The following is a 12,424-nucleotide window of genomic DNA, read 5'->3' as shown; positions in this document are numbered from 1 at the left end:
ATTGCACTTTGGATTTAATCCAATAAACAAACTAACAAAATATACAGGAAGCGCACAAACCCGGGTTATTGGCATAGTGCATGGGGTCAGATCTTAAACAATGCACCTTTATGGGTTCCTTATCACCAATTCTTGTTTTTGTTTTTATGAAAAAAGACTAATTTATTGTTGATTTCTTTAAACTAACAAATACTGTTATCAACTTCAAAAACCCATCGTAGTCAGGCTTTATATTTATTGTGAACCAATGCATCAAATGCTCTTTTTTTTGTCTTATTAAGCAAAGCACTTATTTACAATATTTGTTCTGAATAGTGTCAAAGTAGAATTCTAGAGGATAATTTTTTTTTATTAAATGACAGTACAAGTAGCCTAGAATTAACTAACTAACACATTTCCCTTCAAATATGTGTGGCAACAATACGACACAGCGTACAGCACCTTACGGACCATGCTACTGAAGGGGTTGATAGAATTGAAGGGTCTCCGGGTCTCCTTGGGGGGTTTACACTTCCACGGCAAACAGGACTGATGGCCGACCCACCCGGCCAATATGACTTGTTCACTCAGCCCCTCCAATATCAGTGTCTCTATTTCAGTCGCCACATCTGTTATTGTCTGATTCTTAAGAAAAAAGTGTCTGAGCAGAGGATAATGAAATCAAAGCCCAACACACACAGTCAACAAGCCCCTGGTAAGAAACACACCGTGTCAATATTAATCTCCCTGACAGAAAGTCGAAATATGGCATCTGTCACACATCATCTTCCCTCTCTCATGTCTTTCTGTGGAGTGGAAAAAGATGGAGGGGAGGTGGTTTTGGTGGGAGTGAATAGGGGGAAGTTGTTGGAAATTGAGGACATGCACCAGAAAAGGGCAAAGAACTCTGGGATTTTCGAGAAATAGTTTCTTCTTGTTTTTGTCTCCTTGCATTTGGTGAGGCACGCATTTGGGACATTCCAGCCTTTAATAAAATAAAAGTAAATTTGAACAATTATAACAATTTAACAAAACATATTTGTCACAAAGTACTTGACAGAGTGATACTGGACTAAATTAGAAATTATTTTCATTAGCATTTGAGCGATATCAGAGAACCGCACTACCAAAAAATATGTAATAGCTCAAAGAACATGAGCTGCAGTTTCAATGTCCATCATTGTGACCAATCTCTTCGACTTAGACTTAAAAAAACTAAACTGATTTGCTTTTCACTGGGGGTGAGTCAATAAGCAAATAAACAGAAACCACTGTGAAAAACAAGATAGTGAGCCACATGGTTGCACTGGGTGACCCGGTCCTTCATTAGACAAGACAGGCACTGTAGATTATTTTGAGCCAATCCCACATGCACCCACTTGGTGAGTAAATACTCACTATGGTACACCAAAGTCGTTGCTGAAAACACTCCCAAACAATTGGTTTTTTTACTTGTAATTACAAATATAATCTTCAGGAATTAATGGTTTCTTTGCCAGCTTGTGCGGCTCTCAGCATGAACTTTTTGAGAGGCTAACACATTGTTGGTTTTAATCTTTTTCACGTGATTCTCCTTTTAATCTCAAGATCGTATAGTGTATATTCAAGGTTAAAATGCAAAAAGCAACAAGTCAGTGAAACATGAGCTTCCTAACTGTAGGGCAGCTAAACTAATGTTGCTCTCATAACAAGAGGCTTGAGGGCAGCGATCACAACACAAGATCTCTTGGTGATGAGATATAAAATGTCCTCCGATATTTCATCAGTTTTCCCATGCTTGAGGTTTCTCCTCCTCATGCACATCCGCCATCCTTTATTTATCCTTCAATCATCCATCTCTTACCCTTTTCAGCCCGTTATCTCTTTCTCCCACTCATTTCACCCAGAACACTTTCCTTTCTTTCATCCTCTTTCCATCTGCTTCCTCGTCCTCCCACCTCTCTTCTTCCTCCTCCTCTTCTTCCCTCAATCCCTCTGTCTTTTGGACATTTCTCTTAGTCCTTTCTGTATCCCCCCACCCTGCCTCGCCACCCCCTTTTTCTCCCCCCTTCTTTCCCCGGTGATGAATGAGTCTGTCTGCTCGGTGCAGTTCATATTTACTGAGCAGGGGAGCGCACACTGTCAGTCTCTCTCGCCCTCCACATCTCTATCCCTCCGCTAAAGAGACAGAGAGAGCAAGAGGTTACAGCGGGATGAAAGGAGGAGGGAGGCCGTGGTCAAGAGATCCACTTCAGGAGTCGCCACGATAGCGGCTGGCTCGGTGGGGAACACGCTAGTCTCGACCAGCGTAGCTTCTCAGTGCAAACATTAGAGGTGGTTGAGAGCGAGAGAAATCTTCCTCACCCCTTGACCAACCTGTCAATGTGGTGATACTAATAGGGAATAAACAGCGTCTTTCCATCCCTTTATGTGCAACTCGGCAGCCCACTCTCAGCACTCAATGCAACACAATTTAATGGCGTTTTCTCTCTCTCCTTCTTTTGTGTGAGCCATGCTTTTAGGCACATTTGGACTTAAGAGGGAGAGAAGTAAGAGCGGCTACCAGCTGCAGCTTACCAAAGGCCCACAAAATACCCGGTTTCATCTACGCCCACACACACCAGTGTGTTGCGGCGAGTCAAACGGTGTGTTTTGACCCGTGTGTTGACCCCTTCATGAATAAGAGGAGTGGATGTGGGCCCGCCGGAGCCCAAAGGGACAGGCCGAGAGCCGCTGCAAAGCCCCGCAGAGCCACCATCTCTTCCCACACACTGACCTCCGAGGCCAGCCAACACCAAAACCGCCGTAGCGTGACGACACCAGTGACACCCAGCGCCAACGCACAAAATGTGTTCCTCTGCCAAATTGGCAAAATATAGACAGTAAATACAAGGAAAATTGGATAGCTCAAATTACATCACAAAAAGAAAATCCCCTCAACCGGACTTTTATAAGATTCAATACGGGGTAATTCAATTCTCAGACTGCCACCTAAAACACTACCGACTGTCTGTCAAGGGGGGCAGATTGAAAATGTTTTTGTCATTTGGTTCTGGGACAGAGGGGGCTAAATAAATGTACGGTTTTATGTTTCGATTTGTGGATGATTTGCAGCAGACTCCCAGCCATCGGAGTGCATCTATATCTGAGCTGATTAAACATTATGTCACAGTAAACATTCATATCATGTTGCTGTATGACAGAATCTAAGAAAGAGAGTGAAAGAGAATCAGGGGAAAATAGAAGCAGGAGAGGAAAAGTGTAGAACGCTGAAAGAAGGGAAGGAAAGCATCAGGCCGTAATCATCTGAATATTAGGGAAAATTGGACACGGGAAAGGCGAAAATTGGATGTAGGAAAGATTTCTGAGGAGCAGAGAAAAGCCCGAATGCATCAAATGTGAAAACCAGTATCAAAACGGATGGAAACAGATGTAGACCCCTCTGGGTAAATCACTGCTGTAAAATATCCTTCAGAGGTTCTAAAAGCCATCGTACACAGACAAATGACAGGGTCAGAGGTCTTAGACAGGGAGCACTATCAGCTGGAACAACACTGTTTATGATGGAGGAGAAGGTATGATGGGAGGCTTTACCAAAAAGCCACCCCCCAAAAAAATAACATTTTCTATATGCAATGCTGACCACAGACTCATCCCATATCATAGTTCTAACAAATTGCCCAAACTTCTGAGCGAGAGAAATTTCCTGAGCTCGCCTATTCCCCGAAGCATCCTTTCCACAGCTATCCATTTCCCCCTGGTGCCTCAACAGAGGAACTACTGCTGAACCACTGCGGCTTTTTCAGGGAGAATTCAGCGGCCGACTCATCTGCTCTAACGCTGATGAAGGCCTCAAACTGTGATGTATCCGTCTATCACCCCGCTAGACAATGAGGTACACGCAGAAAAGGGTAAACAGTAACACCTTTATTTGTCAGGATGCATTCTCTGCCACACTGTGTCTGTGTGCTGCAGCATCCCCCCCCGCCCCCCTTCACCTCCTCATCCCCGGATCATATTTGTCCATCTGCCTGCCACGCCGATGGAACATTCCAAAAACGGCTGCTGTGCAATCTATCTCAATTTTCCAAATCTATTAACTTTCTTTGTGTGGCCTGCCTCTCCTCGAGCCCGATCTTTAAAAACCGTGGTTGTTCAACAATTATGATAACTGCAACAGGGGGAATTAGAGAATCCACCCATTCATCTCTCCGCCCCTCCTCCGCACAGACATGACGCGGCTAAATGAAAAATGGACACGCTTTAAGAAGTATTGATTCCAGCTTTAAACAAAGGTACAGTCAATATTATTTACTCCTAAATATATCTTTGTTATCTGCGCTGGAGTCGTAGTTACTGCTCTGTCCTCGTAATTGCGGACATAAAAATAATAGACCAATTCCCTCTGAATTGACCGAGACAGGTTTGGTTGTGGCCCTTGTCCTAGTGATGCGTATCCTGGGTGTAAATGAATGTGTGAGCAAGGTTTTCCTCTGATGACTGCCCTACTAGAGGTAGATATACATTCTGGTCAAAAATAGAGAATAAAATGCAAGTGACTTGGTGAGATAAAAAAAAAAAAAAAAAAGAAATTGCAATGCATTTCAAAGGTAATCTGAAGCACTAAAAAAGGCAATCATCTTCTTTCCATTATTGCTTTTCGTGCAGTTAATTAAAAAGAAAAATTGTGTTTTCATCCTCAAACAGTTTTGTTATGTATAGCTGTGTTGTATTTTGTTGCATTTGAGAAGCCCCCTGTGGTTTCTTCACTCATGTGGAAAATCCAAGTTTGTTTTGTATTTTAATAGTATATTATTTTTTTCTGCCATGCCAAACTTCCTCCAGACAAACAGGCATTTGAGTTTCTTATGCGAGTCTGTTGTTGTTTTTGCCGGCACACTACAAATACAACAACTACATTCATTTAGCATGTATTGCCAATGTTCAAGATACAATTTTACAAAGTAAAAAAATAATTTCAGCACCACGTCAACTAAAACTTGCTTGTATCCCAAATGTGTTTTTAAAAAAAACAACCTTTTTGACAAATCTTACAGAACAGTTTTTCATATACGCCGTATCCTACCAAAACAAGATTCTCAGTATTTGTAGTGTATCACGCTGTGTGAGCAGTAAGCACAAGTAAAAAAGGGAAACAAACAAACAGCTGAACGGTTCCTCATTTGAGCGTTCAGGCTGCACGCGGCTCGCACATCAGAGTGGATCACACTGTAGCTCATTAAGCAACCATTCACAGATCAACCACAGATTACCAAACGGTACACTCACTGTGTCTTCTCTAATGATTGTCTCCAGATTACACGAAGCTCGCCTCACACTGGTCATATTTGCACGGCCTCTCATCGCCGTGGTTGCACTGGTAGTTGTACAAGTGGCCCCCGGTGATAAGACTTTTCTCCAGCATGTCGTTGTGCATTTGCCTCCGGTACCTGGCTAGCTGGTACATCTCATGATGGATCCTCTGGTGATATTTATCCTCGCTGATGAAGCTCCTACCACATTCTGAACAACTTAAGCCTTCCCCAGATTGCAAACGGGTCTGTTTGTGTTTGCTTTAAGATCATGGACATTATGCTGTGAGCTGCATCAAAGTCTGGAAAGCAGTGCACTGAGGATGGTTAAGTATTAGAGAGTACTTTTAAGACTGATATCTAGAGGACACTTGTCTAACTATACCATAGCGCTAGTCCCAGTGATGATACTTGACATGGTATCAGTGGAGGAAATTATGCAGTGTGGACAAAGGTGAAACTCAGGAATGTCCTGCAGGGACAAAGCTGGAGAGATAAAGAGTGCAACAATGAATAACTTGGTATTTAGTGGCCACGGCCGAATTTGAAAGGGCAGGTAATACTTAATGAATATATGAGTAAATACAAAGTAAAAAGCACATCCCCCATCCACGCACACACACACCAGCCTGACAAACGTTATAAAAGCCTTTTATCCATGCTTTGCTGGTATCTTTCAGTGTAAAATATTTTTTATATATATTCTTTCCATGTCATATTATTATGCATATGAATATGCCTGTCAGGATTAATGCCAGTGACTTGTAAGTGCCAATAGAAGCATGTTGGTGTGTCATCTACAAAACAAACAAAGATTGCAAACTTATTCTGGTGCATAATAGCTATTCTGGAGCAGTAGGAGTTTTCTCTTTAATGCATGCAGTTTTTTTCATTGCAAAAAGACCTGGGAAAAATGTTTCCTTCCTTGGTCAATAACAGTTAATCGACCCAGTCCAGGACCCTGCTGTGACTTCTATCCCCCCGCAGTCATAACCAACGCAGATTTTCCTGTGACCAGGAGCTTGTGTCGGCGAGCTCCAAAAACTATCAGCAAGTGGAAAATCAGGACTAAAGTTGAGTAGTGTGAACTAGGCATTAGTCTAACTATTCAAATATTGAGCTCACAACCAGAAAAAATATGAAATAACTTAACTGTCAATGTTATATCTCCACTGTAATAACAACTTTGCACTGACCACTTTTAAAGGTCACCTCAGCCAGGAACGTGTGTCTAGCAACATACTGACATGAGGTCTCATATAACTGTGCTTGGTTTAGTGTTGATGAAAGTTACTGATGGTGATCAACAGTCTAAACTAATTATTTCTGGTTTCATTGTAGAATCAGCACATAACTTCCTTTACGTAAGATCAGCAGCAGGCTAACATACATCTGAAAGTCTATAGCTTTTCAACAACAAAGACCTCCATGAAAGGTTAAATAATTAATTAGAAATAGTCCAAACAATTGCAATCCTCAAAACAAATCTGTACTGGTACGGAATGTATATTCTAATTAGTCAAAAATAGGATTAAAAAAACTCTTCAATGAAGCATCTAGCTGCACTGAGGAGGATTAGTAAATTAGATGTGAGGTGGCTTACTAGATGTGTTGCTTTCCACTGCCTCGGCTGCTGGTGTCTCTCATAGTGTTGAGTTAAGCGTGGCTCAGTCTCTGCCTTAAGAAATGCCTCCAGGTCTTCAAATTCCCAATTCCCAAACTTTGTTACATGGCATATTTCATGTGTCTCAGGGTCTGCTGGCTCCTCTTTGACTTGCTTACAGTTAAAATCATTCCAGCTCATGCTCTCCTGTTCATTTTTCAACTTTCCTCTACTTTGTGCAGAGCAGCGTTCAGGGCGTCCTCGTCCTCTTTTTGCGGACCTCATCATGTTGTTAATTAGGGACAATTATTTTAGTTTTTAGAGTGCCTTTTCCCTTTTAGGTAGTATGGCTTGTTGAACTGACAGTCAATTATAGTTTGTATAGTTTGGTTTGTGGGCCGACCAGATGACTTGGGAGAACAGATTAATATGTACGATAACTGTTCCTCATCCCGATGGTTTCAGCCTTTCTCGGTAAACTGGTCCCCTTTCGAATGAGTGGATCTTCATGCCACCTACCTCAGGTGTTCAGTCCTTGGTGTGTGAAGTCTTTTGAGGATGTTGAAGTCATTGTCGCTTCTCTTCAGTGTGGAGGACATCTATAGACCTATAGATAGAGAAAGAAGAAGCCAATGAAATACTTGCTAATATGCAAATAGGAACATCATCTTATTAGAGATTTTTCATTATACACATTTTCTAGCTTAATTTACAATATATTATATGACATATAATTTAGAACATCGATAAAGCAATGAGTTTAACTACATCTGTCATTGTATTGTCATAATAAATACTAACATCACTGGAAAGGCTTCAACTTTTGTGCAAACACACTGTCAGCAGCAGAAATTAATTTAAACAACAAAAACGGACTGTTGTGATTCAAGGTCCATCTTCTTTTTTTTATGTACCTCGTAGAAATTGCCAAAATGCCACTAGAGGTCTCTGTATTTTAAGTTATATCTTTATCTTGTTGTAGGTGAGAAGAAGGCACTATTGCTGGGATCATTTAGTGTTTTTACAAAATGGTTTGTTACATCATGCATGTAGTTATGAATGCCACTCTTCCATGGATGATAATTTAAAGCATTGCTATGTAATAAAAATGTGACATATGCGTTCAATTCATGTTCAACACAGAGAGAAGGTTATTGATTTTATGACAAACAATAAGAGGCCAATTCACAGTAAACATCAGATGCACGACGACATACTAGGAAATACAAAAGCCTCAGACTTGTTTGTCAATAAAGCATTTTATATATACCGGTATGTATAGATATTGTTTCCTGTTCATTTGTATGAGCAGTTTCATGTGTGCTGACTGAAAAGACCGATTTTAAAAATATATATCTAATAACGTTCTGCTGTTTCAAAACCTTTTGCACCTTCAGCAGCAGGTCAGTTTGTATTAATGTCGGATGGTGTGTGAGTTAAAGTAACATATCATATCTGATATGCTGACTTCCGTGCATTAGCGTTATATGAGGAAACTTAACCTACTTACTTTCGTTGGGAGACTATTTAAGCTAACTTCGTGCAGTGCAGAGAAGTTCAAACTTGTCAGCAAATGTTTGCGGTTAGCTGTTTTAGCTAGCTTGTGTTCATAATGCATCTGACTCAGTATGAACTCTGTCCCACTGCTTTGTCTAAGTTTTGTGACATAAAGTTGGCCCACTTGTGTCTGCGATGTGTTAAACATTTAAACGTTTCCCAAAATAAAAACTCATTCGTTGTACGATTCGAAAGAAACACACAACTTGACGAATGATTGGATGCTAGCTGACTTTGAGGCGACACAAACTCTGCAAACTGGACGTCCCACGTGCGTGGTTCTGCCCGCTAAAAAAAAAAAGCGAGCCCGTTTTTGACGTCCGCCTGCCTCCTCGAGGGCGGAGCTAGTACGTTAAACACAGTAATGAAAAAATAGCAGCAAGATCAACAAACAACAGCTTTTCCAGTACAAGAAAAAAAAAGGAGTTAATTTATGTTTGATTTAAAGGGGACAGGGGAATCACAGTTAATCATTTGATTTTTAAAAATCCCCATTCCAACGATATATTCTTCAATGTTACCTAGTTAAAAATGTAATCTGTTTATTTTCAGTTTCTGGTGAAATATGGCTATCCGTATTGTGGGAATGAAATATTTGTGCGCAAATTCCTCAAATAATTTGGCCTCTCAGAGTAACACAAAGTAAAGTAGCATCACACACAGTGTTCATGCATTCATCAAATAATTTATTATATTTTTACAAATACTACAGCAGTGTAATCTATTCTGTGGCAGAAAAATGTAATTCATCCCACTGAGCTCTGCCTTGTACCGTGTCCTCAAGTCTCCATTACAATAGTGTCTTGCAGAAAACAGTTCAGACCTACCCTGCACAAAAAAAAAAAAAAAAAAAAATACAAGGCTGGGATAGTGTTTATAAAACGTTTCATGCAATAACAAACATGAAGTTGAGATGGTTGAAGAAAGTTCATATAAATAATCATATACAGACTTTTACTTTAGCACATTCATTATAAAGCCTAGTAGACGGCTGTATACAGCTCCCATAATTAGTTACAGCAGCTTATTGTACAGGTCTCTCATGAAAGCTCAGCGACATTTAGCCACGTGTCCAGAAAGATGGTGAGAGCGAGCAAACCTGCGGAGGCAGTTGGGGCAGGAATATGGCTTCTCCCCCGTGTGAGTTAACATGTGTGTTTTCAAATGGCCCGACAAACGAAAGCTTTTTCCACATTCTTGACATGGGTAGGGACGCAGGTTAGTGTGACTCCTCCTGTGCTTGCCCAGGTCACCAGAAGAGGTGTAGCGATTGTGGCAGTCTGGGCATTCATAGGGTTTTTCCCCAGTGTGTATCCTCTTATGCTTCACCAGGTCGCCAGACTGAGTGAAACTCTTGTCACATTCAGTGCATTTGTAGGGTCTCTCACCGGTGTGGGTGCGTTGGTGGTTTCGCAGGTGTGCAAGGCGAATGAACCTGTTGCCGCAGACAGTGCAGTGGTAGGGTCTTTCTCCGGTATGAGTCCGCAGGTGTATTTTCAAAGCCCCGAGATCTCCGATCTTCAGCCCACAGTCCCCGCACTGGTGAGCTTTCTCTTTGGTGTGGAGTTTGGTGTGAACCCGCAGGTTTCTCTGGGTGTTAAAGTTCTTCCCGCACACGTTGCAGTGGAAGGGTTTCTCACTGGAGTGCGTCCTCAGGTGGAGATCCAGACTTGACTTGAATCCAAACTCCTTTCCACATTCAGAGCAAGAATACTCCTTCTTGCCGGAGTGTGTGGTTAAGTGGCACTTGAGGTGATGCGATCTTAAAAAGGCCTTCCCGCACACCTGGCATTTGTACGGCTTCTCCCCTGTGTGTATTTTCATGTGTTGCCGCCAACCGCTGCGCTCCACGAACCTCCTGCCGCAATCCTTGCAGACAAACGGCCTGTCACCCGTGTGAGTGCGCATGTGATCCTCCAGGCTTTGAGGTGTGCCCATCTTCTTGCCACATTCTGGACACTGCACGCCAACGTCCAGACAGATCGGCTTATCCTCAGATTCTGTATTGTGCGGTTCGTGACACAAATGAGGCCCTTGACCCCAGGTAGCTTTGAAACTCTTCCCACAGTCGGCGCAGCTGAGATGCCCCCCTCTGGTGACCACAGACATGCTGTGCCAGCGCTGACAGTGATTCTTCAGATTCTTTAGGTACTGGAAGCTGCGTGCACAGGTTGGACAGGGGTGAAGTCTGCGGGGAGGGGCAGAAGGGTGGGCTTCGCGGACATGGACCCGAAGGTGTACTTTGGATTTAAAGGTGCTGCTGCAGACGGTGCAGGTGTGTTTAGGGATCAGGTTTAGTGTGCGGCTTGAGAGGCATTTTTTCAGCTTGGCAAGATACTGTTTCTGGTGGACCCACTTGACATGCTTCTCCAAGAAGTCCAAGTCAGTAAAGGAGACAGTGCAGTGAGGACATGGATAGAAGTCAGATGATGACTCTAGTTGGGAGAGGAAGAAACACACAGAAAGTAGAGCGCATTAAAAAAAGGAGAAGAATATGAATTTCCCAGTTATGCAGACAATCTAAAATGTACCGATTTAAAGTAATGAGAAACAATGAAAGGCTATTGCATGTACTCAAAATGCATCTTTTTTATGTTGATTATATATCCAAACTCTTCCCACCATATTGTCTGTCACTGAGATTTATGTAAGAAGGCAACTACAAATGCAGATGTGTTCCAAACTAACTACTTTCTTAAGACAACACACAGTAGTTCAACTCCGATATTTAACAAAACAAAAGAATTGCAGTTAAGTTTGACACTTCTAGTAACAACAAAGTTAGTTGTCTGTCTGCAGAGTACTATCACACTTATAATAATGTTTTTTGAAGCTAAAAATTGAATACATCTGATTCCCTGTTATTTAATTTGTGCATTAAAAAAAAAAGTGCATATTCCTGACAGGGATTGCATGTTTTCACAAAGAACGGGCTCCTACCTGTGAGGACCTCCTCTCCCTCTCCATTATCTTCCTTGATGTTGTTGGTTGCCTCCTGCTCATTGTCACTCTCCTCTTTAATCCATGACTCTTGGGTCGACTCCTCCTTGACAGCAGCTTCAGTGAATTCATTTTCTGGCTGTTGGTCTGGGTCACACTCCTCCTTGATGTCTCCCTGTTGATGGTCAACATCTGACCAGAGTGTAACAGTGTCAGGCTTTGTGTCTAAACAGCTGGATGAGTCTCCACATTGCTCCTCACTGATCTCCTGGGAAAGTGGTTCCTCCTTGATTTGGATGTTAAGACCTCCTCCATTAGTGTACGCTTCTCCTGAGTCCTCCTCATCCTCCAGCTCCATTTCAGGTGTAACTCCATCCACGTCATGTGGTTTCTCTCGTCTCCTTGCCTTGTTTGGCAAAGACTTCTTCTTGGCAGATTTGATCTTCATGTTGTCATTAGGATGATTAGTGTGCTGTGGACCAGAGGAACACATTGTTGAGGAGAATATATTGGAAGGCAAAGACAGCTACACACAAGGCAATGTCAGCAATACAAACACAAAAACAAGCTTTATTATTATCTGTTTTGGTCTTCTTTCTGTCAGCTAACGTTAGCCTCGTAGCCCGGCTACACTAACAGCAGCAGTAGCCTAGCAGCAGTAGCCTCAGAGCAGTAGCCTAGCAGCAGTAGCCTAGCAGCCGTAGCCTAGCAGCAGCAGCGCTAGCACTGTGGGTCATTTGCTGTCGTTTACCTGCTACGTTGGCTTTGCAGCTGTCAGTGTCACTCAGCCTTTGTCTGCCGCAAAGAAAAGACGTACTGTTGAAACTTCGGCGCTTCAGCCAACGCTGGTTATAAATATGTCAGCTTACGTTGACACTGACTGGCTACATTAGTGTGTAACGTTAGTGATCATAACACAGGAAGAGCACCTCACTTCCTTCGGTTGTGGCCAACCAGCTCACACCAATGGCTCAGGCGTCCAGTCCCACAATGTCATTAAAGCGACAGTTACTATTTAGTCCCTGTACTATTACGCTTATTGACTTTGCTTCTA

At 42.3% G+C, this 12,424-nt stretch overlaps 1 protein-coding gene across 1 annotated transcript; it reads right to left on the bottom strand.

Annotated features, from left to right (window-relative positions):
• Positions 1-9,154: 9,154 nt before the first annotated feature.
• LOC129109927 (zinc finger protein 436) lies at positions 9,155-12,303 on the bottom strand. Its single transcript, XM_054622076.1, has 3 exons — positions 12,122-12,303; positions 11,371-11,842; positions 9,155-10,865 (listed from the first exon to the last, which is right to left on the bottom strand). Exons 2-3 carry the CDS (start codon positions 11,816-11,818, stop codon positions 9,481-9,483), a joined length of 1,833 nt encoding a protein of 610 aa, XP_054478051.1. The 5' UTR covers positions 11,819-11,842; positions 12,122-12,303; the 3' UTR covers positions 9,155-9,480.
• Between the last annotated feature and the right edge of the window lie 121 nt (positions 12,304-12,424).

Source organism: Anoplopoma fimbria, chromosome 20 (assembly GCF_027596085.1).
Source record: "Anoplopoma fimbria isolate UVic2021 breed Golden Eagle Sablefish chromosome 20, Afim_UVic_2022, whole genome shotgun sequence".
NCBI classification, from domain to species: Eukaryota; Metazoa; Chordata; class Actinopteri; order Perciformes; family Anoplopomatidae; genus Anoplopoma; species Anoplopoma fimbria.
Note: the sequence above shows the minus strand (reverse complement) of the source record. Positions and strands in the feature narration are given on the sequence as shown.